The following is a 27,919-nucleotide window of genomic DNA, read 5'->3' on the forward strand; positions in this document are numbered from 1 at the left end:
CTCTCTCTCTCTCTCTCTCTCTCTCTCTCTCTCTCTCTCTTTTTCTTTCTATGTGTTCCATGGCAGGTGCGTGGCGGTCAGTGAACAGCGTGCAGGAATCAATTCTCTCCTCCCACCACGTGGGCTGTGGAGACTAAACTTAGGCCATCAGCCTTGAGAGCTTTGTTCTCTGAGCCTTCTCAATAGTTTTATTTACTGATTTTTTGAAATCTTATTTACCTATAAAATGAAATTTGTAGAAAGTACTTCAGAGAGTATGGAGGGGTACCACATCTGTGTTCACCTAGTTAACATCCTTATGAGCTTGCTGACTGACTGTCTGGGAGACATTCATTAACAATGGAGAAGATCCTGGAATAGGCTATGTGCCTGTTTGCAAAGACCTCACTAGAACATACAAAGACTCATCAAGACATATGCCTACTAAACGTGAAGCAAAAGTTATTTTTATTTTATTTGTTCATTTTTATTTTTATGTGCATTGGTGTTTTTGTGCCTTCATGTATGTTTGTGTGATGGTGTTGGAACCTCTGGAACTGGAGCTACAGAGTTTGTGAGCCATCAGGTAGGTACTGGAAATTGAACCCTAGTCCTTTGATGAGTGCTCATCTCTCCTGCCCTCAGAGTGAAGGATATTAAATTTTAAATAGCTACTGTAGTTTAGATTCAATAAAATTAGTCACTCAGAAAACAATAAGAAAAAGATTCTCAGGAGAGCCTCCTTCCCAAAATTAGAGTTTAAATTTGTCCTGGTGCTATCTTCTATGCATTGGTGCCACCAGAGGAAGCCCACTTAACAGACAGGATTTATTCTGGCTTGTGGTTTCTAAGGTTTCAGTCCCATGCTTGGTGGGCACCATTGTTTCTAGGGCATGATCAGATAGAATTGCATAGCAGAGGCACAAAAAAAAAGTCACATAATGGGGCCAAGAAGCAGAGAAAGGGAAGTGAAGGGGAGGGGAGAGGGAAGAGGGAGGAGGGAGAGATAGAGGTGAGGGCTAGAACAAGANAGCCCCCAAAGATATACTCTAAGTGACCTTCTTCCTTGAGCTGGANCCTACTTCCTGCCGTCCAAGAATTTCCCAACCTAGCACCAGTACAGGACTTTAGTACAGGAAACTTCTGGGGACATTTTAAACAGTAACTATTTGTCACAAGGAATTTGTAAATTATATGTTAACGTACATCTCACAGCATGTTGCATAACTCAAACGTCACCATGGTAGAAAATGTATATTTACCTCAACAATAAGTTGGTAATATTTTCTGCCTAAGTAGCTTCTCCACCACTTTTGAATGATTGTCACTACTCTGTTCAAGTGCCTAGAATGAAAACAGGGGGTCAGTGCGTGCTCACTGAAAGAAGATGTCTCCATTATTCACAGGCTTACAGTTAAATGAAGATTCTATGTATCTTTATTCTGTTCTTGTGTTTCTTGTACTGTTTCTATTTTATCTTGTCTATTTTTTTCTCTTTGATACAAAGTCTTGATGTATAATGTGGAACTCACTATGTAGACCTGGTTGGCCTTGGATACAGGGAGACCATCCTGTCTCTGCCTCCCACCAAGGCAGATTATAGATAGATATGGACTCCCAAGCTTGACTCTCTGCAAACTTGTTCTTCACCATAAATGCTTTGTTTTTCACCATAAGGCCACTTCTCAGCCATAAAAGGCTATTGTTTGCCATAGTTGGCAAAAGAGCTTGAGATTTCACACTTGGGGAAACTGAGGCTCAGAATGTTCCTAGTTCTTAATGGCAAACCTCTATTTTAATATCATTGCTTTCACCAAACAACATGTTGGGAAGTCTCAAGATTCCTCTTCCCCAGTCTCTTTCCTGGCCCACCGGTTAATCCACGGATATAAATGCACTTCATGAGGAACTTTCTTCCGGAGGGTGGCATCTGGTCAAATGTTCTTACAATATTGAGAATTTTTAAAGGTCTACAATATGGCATATATAGTTTCATGTATCAGTAAGAAATAATCAGAATTGTACTGTAGCTCTTTTATAGGGACACTATAAACGTAATGACTTTACTGCTGATTGAAATAAAGGGGTATCCAAAGTAACTGCTGTTATCTACAACCTGAGATTCTCTCAAGCATGCACTTCGGGTTTCAAGTGGTTTCTATCGTAGATTCCATGTACCTCATGTAGGCCCGGACTTGGCACCCTCGGAACCAGCTCTGGATGGTCACAGCTGCATCATTCTCGAATTTCCTAAATGAATCAACGGCGCTAGAAAAGGTTTAAAAAGTGTTTCATTAGTAACTAATGTAATTCCCAGGAAAGTCAACCTGTTAACCTTAATTTTTAATTTCTTCTAAGATGGTAATTACAATTCAAATGTCATTTTAAAGAAATTAAAATACTAAACTAAGAAAAATGCATTTTAAAAAAAAGAGCAGTGTTTTAAAAATTAACCTTTCTCTGAGAAGCCATGAGCTTTCAACAGCTTTGTCTACTTTATTTTATAATCATATGTTATGCTACTAATTAACTTGGTAGCATTTTTTTATTAGGGAATGAAAAACAATGTGCTACTCTGTCAGTATTTTAAAAACATAATTATTTGAACTTATGGTTTAAATGCCACTACACATGTATCACACAAAGTAAAATGTCTGCATATTTAACTCCCTCGTCAGCTAAATGAACTGCCTCTAATTCTAATGACTCTATCCTAAAATGTCTACTCTGATAAGAAACTGCTCCTTTTAAAGAATGCAGGGAGTGGGCTACCAGCATATGAAAAGACAAGAAACTTAGTTCTTAGGTTTTACTGACTTACAACAAAGAAAAAGTTGGGTCAAGACATCTTTATTCATGTATCTATCCTAACTGATGCCAATATTATCTTGCCTTTCCACTGCCAATCGATAAAGTGACAGTGCAGGGGACTGCAGAATGTTTTTTTCCCAAGCTGGCTGGCATACATTTAGCACCTCCTATTTGCTGAATGAACACAGTTGATAGCATGGTGACACCTCTTTCTTATTATTGTTTCTGTATGTTTGTGCTTATGTTCAACCAGGTTAAGGTGTGTGTGTTTGTGTGTGTGTGTGTGTGTGTGTGTGTGTGTGTGTCTCATCTAGAGGTTGGCATCGTTATCTTTTTCTTTTTTTTAAAATAAACTGTTTATTCTTTTTTTAAAAGATTTATTTATTTATTATATGTAAGTACACTGTAGTGTCTTCAGACACTCCAGAAGAGGGCGTCAGATCTTGTTACGGATGGTTATGAGCCACCATGTGGTTGCTGGGATTTGAACTCTGGACCTTCAGAAGAAGCAGTCAGGTGCTCTTACCCACTGAGCCATCTCACCAGCCCTCGTTATCTTTTTCAATCACTCTCCATCTCATTTTTATTTTTAATACAAACTCACTGGAGCTCGCTGATTCAGACAGTTTGGCCAATCGGCTTCAGGGAGGCACCTGTCTCTCTTACCGCCCAGCACTCAGGTTATAGACACACATGTCTGGCTTTTCATGTGGGTCAGGGTTCTGAACTGAGGTCAGAACATTAGCCTTGCTTGTGCAGGAGATCCTCTACTGACTGAGTCATCTTTTTAGATCCCAGAATTATTTTTACTGCAAAGATTTATTTTTGTTTTCATAATGAATGTTAGATAAAATATGAATTTTATATAAATTTATAGTATATATGTAGAATTAAACAGATTAAATAAAACATTTTCAACAATACATTTTAAAAACAACAGTTATAAGGTTTGCCAAAGACAAACAAAAATAGGATTAGCAATTAATCTGTGAGCACCAAATAACTATTAAAAAGTGGATAGATTGCAGGTCTACATATGGAACAACAAATAACCTTGAAATCCAAACCAAGAAGTCTCACAGGAGCAAAGAGAGGAACACAAAAGCATGACATTGATCCATGTGTAAAATGCAGTATGGAGAACATTCATGCAAGCCAGCACCATTGGTATGCTGGCATCAAATGCACCATGAGTCAGGAGGTTGTACATTCTTAGCACTTCAGGAGTTATGCAGTCTGCCAAGGGAGAAAAGCAGTCAATGGTCCTATTTAGCTATGATGCCTACACACCACAATAAGAGCAGCAAGGCAAAATATCCTCGTAGGTACAAGAGTCAACTGCAGCCTAACTGGACTTGAAGCCTGATCAGTAGGAGGGAATACATGCCTGACTATAAATAAAGTCAACCACCTGTGAGGTCATGATTTCGCTATAAGGTCATGGTGTGGTTATGAGGTCATGGTGTGGCTGTGAAGTCATGGTGTGGCTCTGAGGTCATAGTGTGGCTGTGGGGTCATGGTGTGGTTGGTGAGGTCATGGTGTGGCTGTGAGGTCATGGTGTGGTTGGTGAGGTCATGGTGTGGCTATGAGGTCATGGTGTGACTGTGAGGTCATGGTGTGGCCGTGAGGTCATGGAGGCAGAAACTTTCCATTTCCACCACTTGCACTTTCTCCCAAACCAGAATAATCCATAACTGCATTCCTAATACTCATCCTTACACCACAGACAAGTGTACCTTTCACCCCTCATCAAAGAACAGCCAGAAAACTCAGATGTCTGTGGTGAGATCCTGTCTTCCTTATAGGGCATAAGAGCTGCACACATGGAATTTCAACAATATAGTCACTTAGGCAACAGCTACACAATTACATCACCTGTTGATATGTCAACACAGATGGAACAAAAGTGTCCCGCCCCCAGATGAAAAGCTGCTGAGAGAAGAAGATCAGCCTTCCACACAGATGAATTGGTTATCCCATGCCAAGTGCTCAGCCCTAAAATCATACAAATCTAAGCAACACTAAATGGACTCATGATTGAAATTACATAGTCATTCATTTATGAATGTGTATGACAAAAACAAAGAAAAACCCCATGAATCTGAGGAGTGGGAAGATACGAGGAGTTAGAGGGATCACGAATGATGTAACCATGGTACACACACATCATATTAAAAAAAACAACTTAAAATCAACACCTTATGTGTTATCTTCAGTTAACATGGTCAGCAAGAGCCACGAGCTCACAGGTAGACAAATTACTCTTTCTGCTTGTGAGTGCTCCCTCTTACAGCTTTTAAACAGAACACACTTCTGTGCACAGTAGCTTATCTCCAAAGATACATCAAGGGTGCCAACAGTGAGGTGGATCTAAGCACTGAAGACTTGACAGGTGACACAGGGCATATATAGGTAAGGCACAACATTGCCACTGAGGTCATGAAAGTAATACATTTGAGGGCTGGTGAGATGGCTCAGTGGGTAAGAGCACCCGACTGCTCTTCCGAAGGTCCGGAGTTCAAATCCCAGCAACCACATGGTGGCTCATAACCATATGTAACAAGATCTGACGCCCTCTTCTGGAATGTCTGAAAACAGCTACAGTGTACTTACATATAATAAAAAAAGAAAAAAGAAAATAATACATTTGAATTTGATAGATTAGAATCAAAGTAACCTTGGAATTTCTACATCAACAAAGCTTCTACATTAACAAAAAAAAAAATCTACATTTGCAAAGCTCCAACAGTAGTAGCACACAGCCACAAATCTGAGAGGGTATTTTAAAAAGAATCAAACATATAAAACATTGAATACAAGAAATGTTAACTTTGAAAGCAACTAATTTAAATAAATAGATCAACAGAGAAAACGTATTCGTTCTTTAGGACTGTTTTTTTATATTCAGAAGCAAAGGGTTTTACAAAAGCGAATCATAGAATAGGAAAAGCATTGAGCACAGTCTACATTTTTTTGTTTCTGTGTACTCCTGGGTGCATGGATGTGTTTTCATGAGGTGCAGGCAGATATGACAGTGTGCATATGTGGGTGGGTCAATGGCTAGGCAGATGTGACAGTGTGCGTATGTGGGTGGGTCAAAGGTTAGGCAGATGTGACATTGTGCGTATGTGGGTGGGTCAATGGTTAGGCAGATGTGACAGTGTGTGTATGTGGGTGGGTCAATGGCTAGGCAGATGTGACAGTGTGCATATGTGGCTGGGTCAAAGGTTAACCACAAGTGTCGTTCCCTAGGTGCCAGCTTGTTTTGAGACATGGCTCCTCATTGGCTAGGAAGGTTGGCCAGCATCCCCAATTATCCCGATCTAATGCGGTCCTACTTTGAGATTACTAGCCTGTGTGACCACACAGGGAAGTGAGGCTTGAACTCAGGTCTCCAAGAGCCTTATCATCTCGCATACACTGTGCGTTTTTAAAAAGTAAGCATCCAAATTCACAATCCGTGCAGAATGTGATGAGGACCTGAAAAGTCAAGACAGGAGAATTTTAAGTTAAGGGCAGCATGAGCCTCACAGTGAGACTCGAGTCTCAAATGAGGGAGTTCAAATCTCCATCGAAAAAAAGAGAACAATTTCCTTCATGTCAATGAAGTTCAGATTCTTAAAATCTGTGGTAAAAGTAGGAAAGACACACCTATGTGTCACTCTGTCTTTTTTGACAGCTTCTTTTAAAATAAAGGATCTGGTTTATGATTTTTTCCCCTAAAATTTATTATCTACTGATGGAATCCACAAGTTGTAGAAGGCATAACTCACTTAAAGATAAACACACAGAGAGAAAGGAGTGAGAAAGAGAAGGAAGAGAGGGAAGAGGGGAGAAAGAGAAGAGAGAGGAAAGGAGGGGAAGCAGGGACAGCGAGCTACGTGGTACTTCACCAGCAACCCCAGACCCTGGAAGGATCAGGGTTCAGGGATCCTGAGCTTCACAGCAAGTCAGAGGCCAGCCTGGGCTACTTGACATTCTGACTCAGAGATAACCAAACCCAGCATTGTGTCTTCAGGATCATCAAAGTCAAGTACACGGAGACGATTTGATTCTGAGTACAGAGTGGCCGGAAGGAGGTCATCCTGATAATAAATGTAAACAAGTGCGAATTTACACCATTATCTACACAAGTAAAAAAGTCAAGCCATCACTGGAAAGGTCTTGCTGTGCTTGAAGAAGGAAGCACACATTCTGCACCTTCTGTATGTTCGAGGGCAAGCCCTTGCACAGCACCTGATACCGATGTGGCCTCCAGAATCTTTCTTAGTGAAAATGTGGAGATAAGTGTTTACTTTCAGCATCCCTCACGGGTCCATTGTTTGTTAGCCACTGCTCCTGCTAAGAACCCACCAACCCAAACTCATGACACTGGAAGAATCTTAAAGGTGTTTCCAAAGAAATACAAGACAGAAACAGCTGTAAAGAAACTCTGAATGCCCAGCATACATCCCAGGAAGGACAGGACAGTGCACTAGAACACCATTGGTTAAGGGGCAGTGCACTAGAACACCACTGGTTAAGGGGCAGTGCACTAGAACACCATTGGTTAAGGGGCAGTGCACTAGAACACCATTGGTTAAGGGGCAGTGCACTAGAACACCACTGGTGAAACCCACAGCAGCTGTTCCATCAGAGCAAGGGGTTCTGGTTATCCCACCAGTAGTTAGTAGAGTTAGCATGTGTTTTCATAATATAGCATTAATATAGCATTGTACTGAGCATTGAAACAAGTGGGGCAGCCTCCTGAAATATCAATTACTACAGAAATAATACAGAATGCACAGAAAATTAAGTATATCAATACATCTGAAATGGCTAGATAAAGCATGATAACGGGAAGTATGCAGTATAATGTTTTGTGTTCTCATCTCTGTAAGAGTCAGTTTAACTGAGTGCATATGAGACTGCACATACAAAACTATGGTTCTGTGCAGAACTCAGAACTTGAAGAATGAAACCTAAAAGAATTTTGTAACCCAATTCATTATCTAATAGCCACACAGTGCCTCTGCAAGTAAAAAGTGGGCAAATAAGAGAATCCAATAAAATCTCTTTAAAAACCATGAGTCAAATTTTAAGTTTAAAAGAATTATTGGTCAAATTTCTTAATTTTAAATTCTGTTCCTCTGTTAAAATTTCAGTAATGTTTACACCAGAGGCACATTTGATAGCACATCATAAAAGCCTCATGGGAAGAATAATGTACTGTATCAACTCAGAGTAGATCCTAACAGGCCAGGACTGAGCAACAGTTCCTGTAGCCCCAGCCTTCAGCAGGCTGGGGGAAGACGACATCTGATTGTACTCCAGGATTTTAAAGTCTTCCTGAATAACACAGGAATAATCCAACTCAAAAGCAATTTCTTGGATCTTTTTAAAGATTTCTTTTTTAAGCTGATGCTTAAATCACGTGTATGTTTCTGAATTTATGTATGATTTGTGGGTGCAGGGTCTCATGGAGACTGCCTGGAGCTAGAGTTACAGGTAGCTGTGAGCTGCCCAATGTGGGAGCTGGGAACCTAACCTGGGTCCTTTGCAAGAGCAGCAAATTGTCCCCAGTCTTTATTATTTGTTAACTTATTGTTACATTATTTTTAAATGCTATCTCTGAAACTTACAGGAAAAACGAATACTAGTTGGGCAGTAAGTTATTCACTAATTCAGTTACTTACCACATAAGAGCTGTGTATAAGCTAGTGTGCTTCTCACAGACACACATATGTACATTTTATGTACATGAGTTTCCAGGCTAAGATTCTTGAAGATAACATGAATTAAAATGAGTGATGACTTAAACACCATATTAAAATAAAAAAACCCCACACACATTCACAAGTGGAAGAAATTGTTTCTAGGAAAGAACATGGGAAGAGGAATTAACAGAACCCTCTTAAAGCAATGCTCATTGCGGCTCATCTTAAACCAGTTCTTGGTCGAGAATAGCAATGTTATCAAACCCATAGCTGATATCAGAGACTGAGAAATCGATAGTCAGCATTATTTCTGCCCTCATCTTTTTAAAACTAATTAGTTGCCAAGGTTTTATTTTCCCAAGTGTTTATTTGTTCTATATGACAAGGTCTCCTTTATGTAGCTCCAGCCTAGAACTGTGGATTCTCTTGCCCAGTGCCCCACATTATGGGATGGGAGGCAAGTGTCACCACACCTGGGATGTGTGATCTTTAAAACATTTAAAAATATTATTGACTTATTTTACTGGGTGGGGCAGCATGTGCAGGTCAGAGGATAGTCTGAAGGAGAAGGCTCTCTTCCTCATTGTGTGGATCCTGACGATGGAACTTGGGTCTTCAGACTTGGCAGTGAGCTCCCTAGCTGTTGAGCCATCTTAGTGGCTCCATAAATTATCTGCTGAAAAATCTAATAATGTCATTGTTTCCTTGAGAGATTTTAACATCCAACCTCAGAAGACAAATCAAAACTTGTGAATGAAGTCATAGCCATTAGTATATCAAACAAAAACCCCCTTGATCTGGCCATTCACAATTCCCTTATCTTCTTTTGTTTCAACCCACAGTAGAGCCTTCTATTCCATTAGTTCCTTGAATAAACCACGCTCTCTCTTGCCACTAGACCACAAAGTTACTCCTTGAATTGACTTTTCTTCTCCAAGATCGATCCTCGCAGTTCTTAAAGCCTTCTACATACCAGTGATGCCATTTCCATTCTTTGAAGCTGGGCTCACCTTTTACTCTTATCTGTTTTTCCAAACATAGTAAAGTATCTGCGACATTGGAGGAGCTGATAAAATGTGGCAGACACAAGAGAGAGGGAGGAGGAGGAGCGTGAAGAGGAGGAGGATGAAGAGGAGGAGGAGGAGTTGAAGGGGAAGAAGGAGCAGGAGGAGAAGGAGGAGGAGGAGGAGGAGGAGGAGAAGAAGAAGGAGGAGGAGGAGGAGGAGGAGGAGACATGTGAGGACAGAAGAGAAGACAGACAGAAGACTGTGACTTTCGGAGTAGGATCTGTACCATTTAGAGATGCAGAATTCCTTGTGTACAGTATCACCAATTGGACAGTGGAACTGCACATCCTCTAAGGTTATAATCTTTGGTTTGTGAAAGTTTTGAATGAAACTAAAGAAGGGGAAAAATACTGGTCCAAGTATAAGATAAAAATATAATGCTATGTCTCAGAAGTGAATAGAAAGATATCAAAAAGGTAAACAATGATTAACAGGTACCAAAAGCTATGAGATGCCATGGCAGCAAGATCTCTCTGCAAGGGACTACAAGGTAAGAGGAAGTCTTTCATTGTTCTTTTAAAATTGTATGAGCTCATAACAGTATGTAACAGAGAAGCACATAAAACTGTCACTTATGACCCACACAAGGACACAGCACTACAGTGTCACTTATGACCCACACAAGGACACAGCAATACAGCGTCCATTAGAGCAAGGAGATCAAAGGAGATCATGAAGATAATCCCATTCAACAAGGTGGCTATAAGATAAAACCCAAGATATAGATAGAGCTGACTCTTTACCATTTACCATCAACATCAGATGTAACTCTACTAGATTTACTTCCCGGTGAAATGCAGTGTATTTAAATGACTGGAAACATTTTTTCCCTTCCCTATCAACAGTTCGCAGATGCCTGCCTCTGCAAAGAAAGAGAGGAACAGGGTGCCTAGCTTCACTAACTACTTCTTTTGAGTTAACACAGCATTAGTAATGACACTCAACTATTAGTGTACTCCACACTGACTTTATCATCTCCTTATGTTACTGGGCACACAGAATATAAGCAGACAAGCTCACAGAATTTTAGTTTCTTTTTCAAAAAAAAAAGAAAACAAATCTCTCCTGAAGACACTAGTCAAATGTCTAATTAATTTGTTTCTGGAGTATTTAACAATAATGTATATAAAGTATGCTGTATTAATAAGTAGATATCACAAAATGGGAAAAACTCTTAAAAGTACTAGTTTTTATTGAGTTTTAACATATGGGCTGAAATCTTACTTCCATACATTTCTTTTCTGTTGTTCTTTTAAAAAAAATGCTTCAAATGAATTTTACAGACACTTTGGCTAGCCCTGGGATGCTGAGTGCTCACACAATATGTCACGGACCAGTAGACATTTTATGTTTAAAACAAAAAACTGTAGGTAACACTTTATTTTAATGGTGAAATAATTAGTTCCAGATTATAATGAAAATCCTATAGCAGTGAATAAATTATGCCATCTACATGGATTTGAAATAAATTTATTGTGATCAGTGTTATCACAGTGAATACTGAGTGAATTAATAATGACAAAAGACCCAAAGTATTAACAGCAATGCAATAAAACATCAAGAGAAAGCAAGAAGTTTCTGGTCGCTTTGTCATCAAGTATAGGCATAAGAACTCTGGGAAGCATGTGTGCACATCTGAGGCCAGGAATTAACTGGCAGGGAACAGAAAAATGATGTGTATATCGTTAAGTATCTTCCCAGTGACATGCAAACACTGCTTTTATATATCTACAGGCTGGACTAAGTCTGGCCCACATATATTAGCTATGAATAAATAAATGTTAAATTAAAAACCCAACATTCTTCCTTTCTCATTATCAGACAATGCCTAACTGTTTCAGACTTTAGGAATATTATTCCGACACTGGCTGACTGATGTTCTCAGATATACTTATGTTTTCCAGATGATTTTGCTAGACTTTTACGTTTTTAAGCTCCTTAAAGGGAGACACTATACTTAATCCCTATTTTATAATTATCACTATGTCTGATAAAAGGCTCTTGGTACTAATAAACAGAGCTACTCTTAGGAAATGGGAACTTTATTTTTGCTTCTTATTAATAATCTCATTACTATTTTTGTTGCTGTTATTTAACAGGTTAATGAAAGTGGGGCTGCAAGTACCTTGATGCTAGATAAATCAGGAGACATCATAGTTTGCTACAAAGATTACTACTATTAATGCATGCTAAAGTATCCTTTATTTGCTGTTCTTCGCTTCCTAAAGAAATCCATTTTGTAGTGTGTAATGGAAGTAAGAGTGTCTGCTGGACATACTACCAAGGGAAAAAGTCACACGGGCTGTCAGAGTTTGCATGGGGAAGAATACTTGCACGCTGGGGCTGAGTGGAGTACTATGTCATAGTACGAGCCTAGAAAGGAATGTCCTATGCAAGGTGAATGAACAGTCTACCTGTGAGGGCAGGCAATGTAGCTTCTCCCACATAAAATGTTGAGAAAGACATCCCTTCAGACAACCCACTGTGGTAAGAGGAATTGGGTTACACACATGTAGAATAGCCTAATAAAGCAAATGTTATCAGGATAATGAGAGGCAGGCTTCTCACATCTGGAAAAACTGAGAAAAGCCAGGTGTGGTGGTACAATTCCTGGCTATTGAAGATGTCGACAGAAAGAATGCTGGAGTTCAGGAATTTAGGAGCAACAGAGCAGTATAGGTTCAATCTTAGGGTGCTGAATAGTTTTCACAATAGCTTTTCATACCACAAAAGTCAACTCATGGCTTTTTATATCCACACTTACTAATACAGAAACTAACACAGGTGTAAAATGAATTAATGTACACATATGCATGGTCCCTAGCTTTAGCCATTAAAAGTAACCATCTCCAGAAACACCCACAATGACAAGGTGAACTTAGCATAAGAAACAAGGGCTCCTTGGAGAAACGGATGGTGAGGAGATCGGAATACATTCTTTTGTCAGAAAACGGATGTTTGTGGTGATCAGGACAAAGCAGAAAGTATGACATGGTTCTCTTTGGACCAATGTTAGAATTAAGGTAAGAAGAGAAAAGTAGACTTTAGCTCATTGACTAGAACAAGAAAGTATGAGCCCACATTGATAATAAGTAACTTTACAGTGGGTTGAGGAATAGGAAATGTGGTTTCTAAGTGCCTGCTTTAAAACACACCCTTAGCCGGGCATGGTGGCACACGCCTTTAATCCCAGCACTCGGGAGGCAGAGGCAGGCGGATTTCTGAGTTCGAGGCCAGCCTGGTCTACAAAGTGAGTTCCAGGACAGCCAGGGCTGTACAGAGAAACCCTGCCTCGAAAAAAACAAAACAAAACAAAACAACAACAAAAAAAAACACACCCTTAGATTAAAAGGGAAAGAGAATATTCTAGTGGAGAAATCTCTCAGTCATCTCCTTATCAGATGGTTGAAATATATTAATAGCGCCAGTGACAGAACAACACAGGACCGTATGGAATCTGGTTAGTACAGTGCAAGGACCACAGTGTCACTCCTAAGCCATTTCACCCCAAAATATGTGCCCTGTATTCAAGGGGAAAAACCTAGAAAAATTCTACAAGACAACTGACCTGTAATCTTCAAAAGGCTCAAAAGTCATAAAAACAAACAAACAGATAAATATTCCACATTCATGGTAACTATGAAAGACAGGACAAGTGGGATCTGTTAACTTTTTTATTTTTATTTTTGAAAATTTCATACATGTGCACAATTAATTTTGATCACTTTTCACTTCCTAATTACCTTCTCTGATTCTCTTCATTCCCATAGATACATTTCTTCCTAAACAGTCCTCTCCCAATTAAAACAACAGCAAAACAACAAAACAACCGAAACAACCCTGAGTTTAATTAGGATTACTTGCAGGATCAAGGGCTGGGTTACTCACTAGAGCCTAGGTAACCAACCATCAGTGGCTATACCAAGGAAGAAAATGGTACCACCTCCCACAGCAACCAGTAAAAATCACTAGTCCTTCTGGATGGGTGGGCACATAGGATTCTTTAGCTATAAAGATTTTGAGGATATACTTTTGTTTAGGGTTACACAAACGTTCCAAAAATTATTAATGAAGTTGGCAAAGCTTGGAGGTTCACAGTGAAATAGAAGTATAAGCCAGCACCCTTTGGATTATGGTCATATAGAGAACATTCTGGTGTGCGAAGAATATGCACAGAGATGAATGGGCAGGAGGGACCTGCAACCTTTTACCTTGCAAGGTTGATATTATTCTGAGCACTGTGCGTGTATGCTTGCACATGTGTGTGCGTGCATGGCATGCATGTGTGTTCACATGTGTGTGTGCTTCTACAAATTTTAATTTCAAATATAGTTTGTAATTTCTAAAAGTATTTTTTCCTATTTTTATAAAGTTCTTATTATATTCATGCTTTCCTCTTCATTTTTAACTACATTGGAAAAGTGACTTTAAAGCCTTATCTATTGGTACCATTTTATATTCCTGGTTTGTTTCCACTGATAGATTTTTTTCACTCTTAGTTACAGGTTAGAGTTTTCTACAGTTCCTCCCCCCGCCCCCGCAGGATTTAGTGAATATGCCAGATACTACATATACTTTATTTTGAAGATATTAGAATTTTATCAAAAATCACCTCCAGGCAAAACCAACCAACCGAACAACTAGTATGACTGTCTGGCTAATCTCATTTGTTTGCTTCTTTGAGATCAAATCCTACATTGGCTATTGTACTGTGCCTGAAATGTACTGATTATTATTTTTTTTTTTTTAGTGGAGAAAGGGATTTATTCATCTTATAATTCCAGATTGTTGAGAAGTTTTAATGGTTCTTTGTTTGTTGACTGGACACACCTAAGAAGAAGAAACTTCTTTTGAGAAATTCCCACCATCACTCTGGCCTGCGTACATTTCTACATACTCTTGTTTGCCTATTGATAAGGATGAGCCTAGGTCCCTATAGGTACTACCAGCTCTGGTCAAGTACATCTGGGCAGTATAAAGAAGACAGATGAGAATGAGCCTATCAACAAGTATTACCACTGGACATTGCTGCTGATTTGCTAAGCACAATATTTTATGATTGGCCCACATTACTATGGAGCAGGCATAATGACTGACCAAGTCATGAAGAGCACATAGTTCCATTAGGCATTAGCAACTTGTGCGACTAATTGTCAGAGGTATCTAATGGCTTGCATTTATGGCTCATGTTCCATCACTCAACAGCATAAAACCATGGACCTCGAAGGGAATTTGCTGACTACTGACTTAAGAATATTGTATGTGGGCTGTCAATGGGTTCTCTACTGTATTTCTACCATGATGCTCCAGGAAGAAAATTATATTAGAAAAAGTTGCCCAGTGGGTATATTTTTTATTAGTTATATTTTTATTTAATAGTAGTTATGGACTTATAGAAAAATGAAGTAGCTCACATTAGAATATTCCTCTTTTCTCCAACTCTCACTTTTCTTGCAGCTTGCCTAGCTGTCAGCACCTGTTGTTTCTGAGGAACCTATTGTTCTTACAATAGACAAACTAACACTACCACATTGCTGCTAACTAAAGCCCACACTTCTGCTGGAGTTGACTCTGTATCATACATTTCTGTGGCTTTTGACATATGTATAATATCATAAACCCTTCATCACACTATTTTCCCAGGTAGTNCTGGTGTCCTTACAGGAAAACCGTGCGGCGACATAGGTGTGAGTCATGCACACACCAAGACAAAGACTGGGACAAGCCAGGTATAAGATGAGGGATGTCAAAGATTAGAAAAAAAAAAAAAAAAAAACTACCAGGATTGAAGAAGAGGTTGAGCAAGGCTCTGCTGTCTCTATGATGATAGCCTTCGGAACCTTGAGAGGGCAGGTTTCTGTGGTAACCGGTGACCACCAGGAATCTTAAACTGGGAGAGCAAACAATGGGAATTTGGGGAGGATCTCTTTTGTTGTTATTGTTTTTGAGACAGGGTTTCTCTGTATAGCCCTGGCTGACCTGGAACTCACTTTCTAGACCAGGCTGGCCTCAAACTCAGAAATCTGCCTGCCTCTGCCTCCCGAGTGCTGGGATTAAAGGTGTGTGCCACCACGCCCGGCTCAGGGCCAAGTTTTCTATTTGTTTATCTTTATGCACACTTTAATCTTGGTTCCAAAACAACCTTTTTCTCTTAGAACATGTTTTTCTTATTGATCTCTTTATTTCACAAATAGTTCATGATTGTGTAATGCTCAATGTGTCACTAGGACAGGAAAACATCAAGGTCACCAAGACTACTCTCCCTGACCCTCCCCTTCTCACAACCTAAACCTCTATACATCTCTGCGTTATCCCACATCACTTTGTTTATCCCCAGCTCCATACTGAGGAATCTATACGTCTCTATATTCTAAAATTACCTACGTACATTTTACCTTAATTTGTCTCAAGAATTTTTTGATATCATAATGTACAAAATTTATTCCTTTGGATGCTTTTTACACCTACATTTGCATGCCTGTGTGTACCAAATGCACGCACATGTGCAAGTCGTGACAAGGATGTGGAAGTCAGAGGACACCTCACAGGAGTCATTTCTATCCTCCCACACTGTGGGTCCTGGGATCAAACTCAGATCTACATGTTTACAAGTGGGTGCCTTCATCAGCTGAGGTATCGCTCCAGTCCAGCTTATCCCTTTTTAAAAACTGTTGTGCATATATTGATCTTGTAGAGATTCAGATTGATCCCAGTTATTTGTTACAAAATAATTTTCAGTGAATGATTTTAGAAGAAAACATTATATATAAAATTATCTTGTACACAAATTGTATACATATGAGTTCATTTCTCAATGGACAATAGAAAAGTGAAAATTTTGAGTCAAATTACATTCACTCTGAGGCTATAAAAATGGTAGTTGTATTTTCAGGTGATAATTCATATTACATAACTATATACTGCCTGGTTTTCTGCAATATTATTCACTTATTATTTCTTCTTTTCTGGAGGGTGGTGTCATTTAACCCATGCTGGCCTTGGCTCTGTTCCTAGCTCAGGCCAGACTCTGCCTCCTCCTGATCTGTCTGTCTTCCTAGAACTGTCTACAGGGGTGCTGCCAACCACAGCCTCACTTTGCATTGCAAATCTCCTTCTCTCAGTGCTGTAGGGTGTTACCAGCGAACAGAAAATGTTACTGTTTCTTTTCAAGGTTTTGCTTGTTTGTTATGAGGCTAGTCTCAAATTCACCGGAAATCCAGCCTCATCTTCCTGAGTAACGGTGCTGTATATGTGAGTCACCATAACTGGCTTCCCTTGCTCCTTTTTTTTTTTTTTTTTTTTTGAGACAGGGTTTCTCTGTGTAGCTCTGGCTGTCCTGGAACTCACTTTGCAGACCAGAACTCAGAAATCTGCCTGCCTCTGCTTCCCAAGTGCTGGGATTAAAGGCGTGCGCCACCACCGCCCAGCTTCCCTTGCAACTTTTATGCTTTTATTTTACTATCTTACAATATTTAATGATTATTAAGGAAACGATTGACTATTCATTAAATGTTATTGAGACAATTATATTTTGATCCACCTCAAACAACACATACATATAAATATATTCAGAAAATATGACAAAATAATGTAAAACTTTAGTTCGATTAGAAGCAAATGAAGAGAGTTATTTTACAATTGTTTGCTTGGACAGGCTATTCCAAGATAGACTAAAATCCTTAAAGTTAGAAGAACATATTCACTAATTTGACTCCCTAAAATGTAAACGAGGCCTGGTTGTATAGCACTTGAGTGATTTCCCACTTTCTAAAGGCCCTGGGTTTCATTCCCAGTCTAAACCCAAAAGTAAACATTAAAGAAACAGAAAGTTGGGCTGGTGAGATGGCTCAACGGGTAAGAGCACTGACTGCTCTTCTGAAGGTCTTGAGTTCAAATCCCAGCAACTACATGGTGGCTCACAACCATCTGTACTGAGATCTGCTGCCCTCTTCTGGGGTGTCAGAGCACAGCTACCGTGTACTCACATGTAATTAATAAATAAATGTTTGGGTCAGCACAAGCAGGGACTGAGGCAGCAGAGTCGGCTGGAGGGAGCAGGGTTTACCTGAGCAAGTGTGGTTGACCAGAGCGAGCAGAGATCCTAAAAATTCAATTCCCAACAACCACATGAAGGCTCACAANCATCTGTACAGCTACAGTGTACTCACGTACATTAAATAAATAAATAAATAAATAAATAAATAAATAAGTCTTTTTAAAAAATCAGCAAGTTAAAAGGGAAAGTAACAGGTGCATCAAATAACCACATCAAAACCACCTCGGCCTACTTCTTGGTGTGGATTGGAACTGGCCAATTAATGAGGAGAGGTTGGGAGGTTCTGAGAATACATGGGAGGAAACTCATAGAGGCTGAAGCAGTCAGGAGGACATTAGAGGCTGGAAATAGAACCCATGCGGACATAAATATGAAACGTCCTGATTTGCCAAGGCTCTGAATGTTTAAGGTGCTGTTGTTTTGGGAAGCTTGTGGAAGCTTTAGGAGATGGGACATAGCTTAGAGGGTATTGGTCATGGGGACCCCTTCTTGTTATGACTTCATGTCCTGCTTTCTCCTTTTGCCCCATCAAGTGAAGAAGCTCCTGTGCTCCATGCTCCTGCTGCCCAGGTGCATAAAGGCAAGCAATCACAGACCAATCCCTCTGAAACCAAGACCAAAAAACTAATACCTCCATGAACCTTTTTCCTTCAGGTGTTGTGTCACAGTGATAAAAAACTAACATACATCATGCGCTGCATGACAACCATCAAGGCCACTGCCTGAAATCTTTCAGAAGACTCAAATAGGACTTTTGAACTTGCCCAAGAAGACAACCAGAAAGAATGTGTAAAGGGCCATATGAATTGTCCCATCTGTATGTCAGAAGGCTCTTGTAGGTCTAACAGTGCTCAGGAAAGTCAAACTGTTGAGTGCAGCGACTGGAATGCCCACTGTTGCTGTCTATTCATCTCCCCTACCTTTTGCCCTGATTTGATGTTCATTTGATTACAGATGCACAACCTGGTCTCTATTTCTTTGGCTGACGGTTCATGAGTGGCATACTCAGAGTGTGTTCATGTATCTAAAATGTCGTTCATCTCCTCACTAAAACACGGGCCCTCGCCATGATTCTTAGTCTGTTTTGAAAAATCAGTGATTATTATTTTTCCTGTCTTCTAAGATCATATGAACAGAACAGGCTTTCTTAGCAATTACTCCCCTTCCCTCTTTCTGTATAGACTAAAAATTATGGGAATATTTTCCTTTAGTACTCTTAGACTTATTTTTAGATATTGTTGGACAATAACTAAAATGTATGCTTGTTTGAATGAGAAAGGCCCCCATAAAGTCATATGTTTGGATACTTAATCCCAAAGTCGCTTGGGCAGGACGAAGGAGTTACGGCTTTGTTGGAGAAAACGTGTCACTAGTGGCCGGCTTAGAGGTTTCAAACAACTCAAGCTTGTTCTTTCTGGTTTCTGCTGTGGGTCACGATGTGAGCTCTCAGCTACTGCACCAGTACCATGCCTGTCCATGCCTCCCTGTGCCCATGTTCCCACCATGATGGCCAAGTCCTCTAACCTAGAGGCTGTCAGCCCCCAAATGAACCCTTTCTCTAGTAACTGCTTTGGTTTTAGTGCTTTACTATAGCAGCAGAAGAGTAAGATAAATTGGTACTCAGAGTGGGTTGCTGCCTTTTGGAATGAATGACTCTGGCCTAGAAAAGGGATTGAACATTATCAGTTGTGCTTAATCAGTCATCCTCCTACAAGCTTAGAAGACAAGTGTGCCGAAAGAAACGTGGACTAGAGACTCAGCTCAGGAAGTTCCAGAGGGGAACAATAGTAGCAACTGGGCTAGAGACCATTCTTGTGATATTTTGGGTAAGAACGTGGCTGCCTTTTGCTCTTGTCCTAAGGATCTTCTTGAGGCAAAAGTAAAAATAGTGGATTAATTTCCTTGGTAGAGGAGATTTGAAGATAGCCTAATACTGACTTCGTCATGTGGTCATTGGTAATCACTCTTATACAGGTCTACAATAAGAAAAGAGAAGCTGGAGCAAAAGAAAATGTACAGTTTGAAGTAAAAGAGTATCAGGAGGTGAAGAGATTTAGATTAACTGCTTTGACAAAGGAATTCTCAAAACAGCCTGGTGTTACTGCTGCATGGTTACTAAAGTTCACTCTTATGGAGGGCATTTTAATGAAAAGTAGCAAGCATAGAAAGGAGAAATACAAACTATATGGTTCAAAGGGTAAAGGGGCACCAGGAAGTAGAGTGAAGCTAAATCCTGTGTTCAAGGATATTAAATGGAATTAAGGGATTAGTGACCTTGGGGCAAGATCTAACCCAGTTAAACTTGTTTATACATTTACAGGTGTAGCAGGCAGGGTTATATCATGTTAGGCATTATTAAAAGCTATACACCTTTAACGCAGGAGACAAAGGCAAGCAGATTTCTTTCCAATACCAGCCTGGAATGGAGCAAGTTCTGGGAGATGAAAAGCTTAAGTCCAGGTGGTACCCACCTTTAATCCCAGCAGTCAGGACACACAGCCAAACAGATCCATGAATTCAAGGTCAATCTGCAGAGCTAGTTCCAGGACCACTAAGCTTAGGCAGTGTGAAGGAGTCGGAAAACAGAAAGCTTATGATAATGTAATAGAACCAGGGGGCCATGTTCTAGCCCCAGAAAGCAGCAGAACTCAGCAGTTTCAGCCACAAAGCTCTGGATTTAGAGTGAAGAAAAGAAAGGATTACTGGGACAATTGATGCTGGTTAGCTTGAGCTATGAAGCGAGTGGTGATTAAGAAGAGACCAGTGTCACTCAAGTGAAATCTTCTGAATAGTGTTTTCTGAAAGCACAAAGAAGCTGTGTTCCAGAGACGGCCAAGGTTGTTCCTCATGCTGCAGCTGTGCTTCTTAATGTGGAAGGATCATCGAGGTGGTACTGGCTTTGTAGGCATGAAGGATTCTTGGAGAGCAGCTGAGGCTTGGCACTTTGAGAGGCCAGGGAAGGCCATTGGTGAAGGTGCAGCGTCAGTTGCAGTTGAAGGCCCAGGACTGAAGGTCCATGCAAAGGATTTGAGGCTTGGCACTATAAAGGGAGCCTATGAGAGGTGAAGCCTAGTTACAGTGGAAGACCCCAGCATATTGGAGATGCCAGTATCACGGAATGATCACCAAGAAAAACAGCCAACAATGGAGTGGAATCAACCAGACCCTGGTGTGCTACAGAGGACAGATCTGGAGATATGACGCATGCCCTTTGGAGTAGCCCAGAAGATCACACATCATGTATGGATCCTAGGCATTGGAACAAGAAGTTGTGAAGCTGAAATTGCCTGGGATACCCCAATTTGATAGAGATGCAAGAGCCAGGGCACACCTGCTGAGGAAAGCTGCTAATAGGGAGTGGAACCAGCTCAAGAGAAAGACTGGTTGCAGTCATCACCACTGAGAGGGGTTTTAACATCAGACATACAGACATGGAGCTACCCAGCTGGTTCTTGGTATTGCTTTTGTCCAGGCTTCCCTCACTATGTCACTTTGTAATGGCAATGCTTATCCTGTGACATTTAAGGTATATGACCCGCTTTTTTATTTTGACCTTATAGGTTATTACATCTAAGTGACTGGATGGATCTCAGAAAAGCTTTGAGCTTTGACCTTGCTGAGCCTGACACAGACTACGGGACTTTTGCAGCTGGAGTACATGTATTTTGTCCTATGCTTTGGCTAGGCTTGGCCCCACAGACTCAGGGGTTTGAACAAGCCTATAGGGAACTGGAATGCGGTGGTTTGACTATGCCTGGCCCAGGGAGTGACATTATTAGGAGGTGTGGCCTTGTTGAAAAAAGTGTGTCACTGTGGGGTGGGCTTGGGGACTCCCCCCCTCCCCAGCTACCTGGAAGCTAATCTTCTGCCTGCCTTTGGATAAAGATGTAGAACTCTCAGCTTCTCCAGCCCCATGGACACAGCCATGCACTCGCCTTGATGATAATGGACTGAACCTCTGAACTTGTAAGCCAGCTGCAAGCAAATGCTGTCCTTTGTAAGAGTTACCTTGGTCATGATGTCTGTTCATAGCAATAAAACCTTAACTAAGACACCTGGGCATCTTTTTCATATCCTGTGAAAATTACAGTTTTGGTTTTTTTTTGTTTTGTTTTGTTTTGTTTTTTCTTCAAGAACTAGCAGAGTAGAGATTGGCAAGTTGAAATTTCTCTTTTAGGACACCAGGAATAGGTAGGACTAATTTGCTTTTGAAACTGAGCCATCTCTTTTATGTTATAAATATATCTGATATTGACTTAGCTTTAGAAATATATCCCTTAATTACTAAAAAGCAACTTTTAAAAGATGTTTAGAGCAAATATTGAATAATTTTATCTGAATAAATTTTACATAGGCACCTCATTAAACTATATAAAATGGTTGAGTTGAACATTTATAATCATGTATTTCATTACATATGTATCTAGACAATAAATGAATCAAAAATGATTTTTGACAAATTTATAAATGGAATTTTAAAACTCACAAAGAAAAAAAATAACCAGCAGGGAAGTTATTAACTACCTTTTAAAAATGTACTGGTTTGATGATATGCACTCTATACTTCAGTTTACTGTGAATTCTATTCATAATTATGAAGCTGCATGGTTTCACATGATCATTTAACCTTCCCAGTAAACCTCTAGGCTTTGTGTTTTTTTTAAACAGATGATGAAGCTTACAGTTAGAGAGTTCAGTTCAGAGCAAACATGTAAGAGTGTGTCACTAACGCTAAAGCAACACAAAGTCTTTGAACAAAAGACTGTACAAAACAGTACTGTCTACAAGGGGGAAATTAAGTAAAAGTATAACAGAAAATTCAGGAATAATAGTAAATTCAAGAAACAGTTAAGAGTCAAAGGAACAGATTAATATCTACTCAAGTGAGTTGCTATTAATTTGTTATTAGAATTTCAATGATTGTTCAAATTGAAGGTACCACATCAACTTACTAAATTAAGATCACTGTAGGAACTGTTAGGAGTCAGAAACAAATTATTCCAGTGATGGAGATAATGGAGCCATATTCAGAACAGTGTAAAGGGATTACACTGAAGGCTGATGCGGAGGACCGAACCACAGCAGCCATCAGTCCTGTTGTGGGTAGCACTATAGATCAGAACATCTATACCCTACTGCTCCTCTGGACACTTCTTCCCAGGTAGCGCAGTATTTAAGTACACAGGCTCTACAGCTGAGTGTGATCCCCAAGTGACCTATGTCCTTTACCAGCCTGCCTAGCACATCCGGGCACTCGGGATGACAGCTAGCAGAAGGGACACCAGCAACTCAGTGTTGACTTCGAGTATGTCACAATTCTGTTCTCAATGTCTGCTCCACAATAGGCTGTCAACAGCATGAAGGAGTCAACTTGTCCCCATTGCACACTGAGGTCATAAACAAGCACAAGCCCGCCACATAACTCTAAATGAATACTATATGATTCCTGAATGTTAAGTATAAGAATTCCACTGTGCTATGGCTCTGCTTATTTAAAGATAATTAAGTGGAAGTTTCAGTAATGTAATTATTCACTAACTAATTGTTGTGACTATTCCATTTTAGGAAGTAAGATAGTATAGGCTGAAATAATGGTTAAAATAAGAGGCAAGAAAAAAGCACCATTGGCCTACTTCTAGCAAGAAGATCCATATTTTCTCACAAGAATTACAAGATTGAATTATCACCATAGTTGCTAGAGGTTCACGATGAAATAGCAAAATCATAGTTGAGATAGATGTATGTTAGGATAAGAATAGCTTATCAGGACTTTCTCACACTGACATAGTCACCACTGATCTGCTATATATTTTATCAAACTTTTTGTAATGTACTTTTTGTGATTCCTTCTAAGTTTTGAAAACCACTAGGCCATTGCTTCTAGTTTCAATGTCCCCTTTTCATGGAGAGGAAGTTTAGGTGTGGGGGGTGAGATGCTGCCCATTTACTTGTACCAATTATCTTGTCACAATGGTGTAGAAACTTCACTTGGACAAATGAATCACAGATGAACTGAATTCCGTGATGTTTGTGAGATAAATGAAGCTCAAATTCCCTTTTGGACATTGGTATTCTGAATTCATGGAACTACCTGGGTAAGCCTGGTTAACGTTAATTAGGCCACTAGACCTACATTGTGTAAAGTAGGTTTCACCAAACCAAACTGCTCAGTGATTACTTTAAAATGTCGAAAAAAAGCCCCCCAAAACAGTATTTTGAGGAAGACTCCCAAATGTTGCCCAGGGCAGCCTTGAATTTTCTGTGTTGCCTGTGCTGAACTGAACTCACAGTGATCCTCCTGTCTGTTTCCCCAGTAAGGGATCACTTCATTTCGGCCTGCCCTTAATAATTCTCTATTCTGGGAATCTTAGAGCATATCAACCTATTAATGACTTGTCAATGTATATATTTTCTACTTGTGCAGTATGTACGTGTATATATATGTGTATATATATATATGTATGTATATATAGAAAACAAATTATATATAATATATAAAATTATATATTATATATATATATATAAATTATATAATATATCTATTTAAACTTCTGATCATGTTTGAATCCCCATGGGGAGAATTATTTCCTGAATTAAGTAATTTGAATTATTAGAACTATTTTCTGAATTAAGTAGTTTGTTAACAGTAAACTTCTTCTGAGACCCCTGTCTTTACTACTCACCGGTTCCTAAAGTAGTACTGACTTTCTAGAAAGGGTGCCCGCGCCATCAGCTTGGCTAAAGTAGCCATGTCCTTCAACTCCTGGAGTGCATCAAAATTGTTACTATTAGTCTCCATGGCAACTGGGCTGAACCAAGGGCACTTCCGACTTATCCGCTTTTCCTTTCACTCTATTTCAGTTTTAAGTAACTGGACAGAGAAATCGGATTTGTACATGTGAGAACCGACTTCAGCCGACTCGCCCCTTTCTCCTGGAAGCTCGAGCTGCTGACGGGAAGGATCCAGTAGGCGAAGGTGAGCGAATGGTCGCTTCCGGTTTCCGGTTTCCGCCTCCAGCCGGCTTCCGGAAGTTGCTCTCAAAAATGCTGAAGTCCTGGGTGGAATTGGCCGGGGCTGCGGGAGTTGGAGTCGGTCCTCGGGCCTGAGCCTCGAGGCCGCGCTCCCGGGTGTCGTTGATGTTTGGGGCCGACGGGCGCCCAGCGATCGGAACCGCCGCCGGGAAGAGCTGGTGAGCCCGGCGGGCAATTGGGAACGGGACGAGCGAGCAGGCGAGCAGCTCGCGGGGCTCTGGGTCAGGGACGGCCGGGCACTGAGTTTCTTCAGGCCGCGTTCCCGTTGTCCCTGCCAAACTGGCCACACTGTCCTAGATCCCGTGATTGACAAGATCACAGAAATTCCCAGTCCCGGAAGTTTCTTAGGAGCAGAGACACCAGGCTCTCGTACTCCCTGCGCAGCTCGGTTCCTGTAAAACCTAAGAAGTTTTCCACCGCCCCGGAGGTTCTGTCCTAGTTTACCGGAAAGGGGCGTTTTCCAGTAGCCTCAGGTTGGAATTTGTCTTTAGTGTATCCTGATCCACTGCTGTACGTTTCCAAACTGCTTTCGCAAATCACACTTGATCCTTATGGCATCCCTGCTGTAGGACACTCGCAGGTACCGAAAATGTAAGAGGCAAAGTTGTCCTGTGCCCGTGAGTGCCAGAGATGATGGCTCAGTTTTGAATTTTCTAGTTCCCTGGTCGCCCAACCTCCGCCCCCCCCCACACCGTTTGTTCCAAGGCTTTTCAGAGAAACGTTAGTGTAACAAGAAAGTAGAGGTCTTGCGGTCCATCTTGAAACTTAAATATCTGGCCAGTAAGTTAAGAGCTGTGATTTTTAAAGTTCACGCCAGTGGGCTATGATGTCTGATTGTTTTGCATCACCGATAACAGAAAAGTTAAAAGAATATCTTAGGTCAGATGCCTCATTTGGCTTCTCTCTAGAGATCATTTCTAACGACTGTCGTTTTTCTTGTGGCTTTTAAATTCTCACGATTTTTCAGTTAGAATACTAGGAGATGCTTTTTAATGAGCAATTTTAATTGGTGCACTCAGCTTGGAATAAGAGGCGCGGGTGATAATGCACTAGTTTTCCTTAACTTTGGCAGTTGTACATGTGGTAAAGGAACTTCCCAACATCCTGGTGTTTCCTCCAACGTGTACTTAGGGCTTCAGTGTTCAGAGCCTTGGTAAGGAACGGAAGTGAAATGTGTTCAGTAGATTGGCCTGGTCCTAATAGAAAGGAAGTCATTTGTGTGTTAGTTGACAAAAGCACACGAACCAACCTGTGGCCCCATTTACTCTTCATTGTACTTTCCATCTCCTATTACACACAGATAGCACTGTCTATTACCGTCTACTGTGACCGTGCTGTTACTCTAAACAGGAGTTACTTGCAGTAGTGTTTTTACTTGTTAAACAACTCATCGTTTGTAATGAGACCAAAGTATCATTAGCACCTATCAGCTTGTGCTTTTGAAAGAAAGTCTTAAAATGAGTCAGTCTCTCTCTCTCTCTCTCTCTCTCTCTCTCTCTCTCTCTCTCTCTCTGTTTATTTGTTTTTTTTTTTTTTTTTTGAGACAGGGTTTCTCTGTGTAGCTCTGGCTGTCCTGGAACTCACTCTGCAGACCAGGCTGGCCTTGAACTCAGAAATCTGTCTGCCTTTGCCTCCCAAGTGCTGGGATTAAAGGCGTGCACCACCACTGCTGGACTTAAAATGAGTCTTAACTGTCAAAAGAGGTGTGTCCCACAGAACCGGGACCTTTCTTTTCTAGTTAGTGTAGCCTTCCCCTCCTGCCTTCCCTCCTTTACCTGCAATCTCCCTTTCCTCTCAGTTCTCTTTCCCTGTCTGGGCTGACTTCCTCCTGGAGGTCATCCTGTCTCAGCCTTCCCAGTACTAGAACTACAGGCATGTGCTGCCTTGCCCAGGCTTCTTAATGCAGTTTTTTTTGTTTGATTTCTTTGCACTGCCTTTCAGGATTGTTTTATCCAGGTTGTGAAATCCCTATGCTATTGGCGGTGCTACCACTAAGCAGTTAACTGGCCTCCGTTCTATCAGTGTATGTCATCTCATGTAAATCCTCGGTGATTGGCACCATACATTCTGTATGGCCTAGATAAGGTGACAGCAGAGGCGAAGATAATTTAAATAACAGCTCTAAGCTATTTGCATGGTTCTAGTGTACTTAAAAATTCCTCATCGCCCTAATGTACTCATGTTCTGTGTGACTAAGGTTGTATCTATAGACATGTATGAATTAGAAAATACACGCCCAGATTTGTAGACTAGCCTATACTTTCTGAGATAGCCCTCCCCCCCCCCTTTAAACTGTGTTTTGTGGCTTTGTTTTAACAATAAAAAACGCCATTGAAATGCCATCTGGACCTTTGCCTCTGCAGTTTCATTCCTGTTTGGTATTTGGTTTTCTTTACATCTGGAAAGCAGTGTAATAAAAACTGCTTGTCTTTAGTAGCTGGGGTTTGTTTGTTTTCTGATTGGTTAGGGTCTGGAACTCAGTCTCCTATACTGTTAGCTTTGCTTGATTCTACATATTCCTTCAGTTAAAGATCAAAGCAGTAGACAGTATAATTTGGGACAAATACTTGTGGGGAGCTTCTTTAGCATCCTTCGTGTGTCAAGCTGGAAACCTGTAAGCTTTGGTAATTTGCTTTCATTTTCATCTTTATGTAAATTGTCTTCTTCACAGAGCAAAAAGGTTAAAATCCTTATTTCCTGAAGAGTTCAGTAATGTCACATTCTCTAACATCATGTTCTCTTCTTGGTCTTTATGGCCTGTGTGCTCTTGTCATCTGAAGATTTCAGTAATGTCACAGTCTCTCTTTGGTCTGCATGGCCTACATGGTCTTGTCATCTGGTTATATGTATGCTAGGGACTTACATTTAAATCTTAGCTGTTTCCATGGTCCTAATCTAGCAATTCAGGATATATATTCAGTAAATATTTACTGTGCAGTTATCATGTATAATCAAGATATTGCTTACCCTACCATAACTTGTTGACAGAATGATTTACTTTTTAAATTAAAATTTTTTGGTCTTGTGTGATTTATATTCTGACTATATTTCATCTAAGCATTAAAAAACTAAGTAATTTACATTTTGAAAGCTTTTAGAGGCAGTGAGAAAAGTTTGGATGTCTCTTGAAGTCAGTCATTAAATGAAGTAACAAAATCAAGAAATGGTCTCTAAAGTTTGATGACTGAGCTCACATTATCAAGTCATTAGCTGAAACGTGGAAATAGACTTTACTTTTTTTTTAAACTTACTGGTCAGCCGATTAAAATTTTTCTAG

At 40.3% G+C, this 27,919-nt stretch overlaps 2 protein-coding genes across 3 annotated transcripts in view; one reads left to right on the forward strand and one right to left on the reverse strand.

Moving 5' to 3' along the window:
• The window catches only part of Spata17 (spermatogenesis associated 17), a 156,065-nt gene extending 131,495 nt beyond the window's left edge, over nt 1-24,570 (reverse strand). The window contains exons 1-3 of the mRNA XM_021199319.2: nt 24,294-24,570; nt 2,158-2,247; nt 1,242-1,323 (exon numbers count right to left, since the gene is read on the reverse strand). Coding sequence (XP_021054978.1) covers nt 1,242-1,323; nt 2,158-2,247; nt 24,294-24,409 — 288 coding nt within the window. The 5' untranslated portion in view covers nt 24,410-24,570. The remainder of the gene's footprint in view (nt 1-1,241; nt 1,324-2,157; nt 2,248-24,293) is intronic.
• A 60-nt stretch (nt 24,571-24,630) lies between these two features.
• Gpatch2 (G-patch domain containing 2) overlaps nt 24,631-27,919 on the forward strand; it is a 135,746-nt gene continuing 132,457 nt past the window's right edge. For both annotated transcript variants that reach the window (XM_021198659.2, XM_021198660.2), the window contains exon 1: nt 24,631-24,800. In XM_021198659.2, coding sequence (XP_021054318.1) covers nt 24,748-24,800 — 53 coding nt within the window. In that variant the 5' untranslated portion in view covers nt 24,631-24,747. The remainder of the gene's footprint in view (nt 24,801-27,919) is intronic.

This window comes from Mus pahari, chromosome 5 (assembly GCF_900095145.1).
Source record: "Mus pahari chromosome 5, PAHARI_EIJ_v1.1, whole genome shotgun sequence".
NCBI lineage: Eukaryota > Metazoa > Chordata > Mammalia > Rodentia > Muridae > Mus > Mus pahari.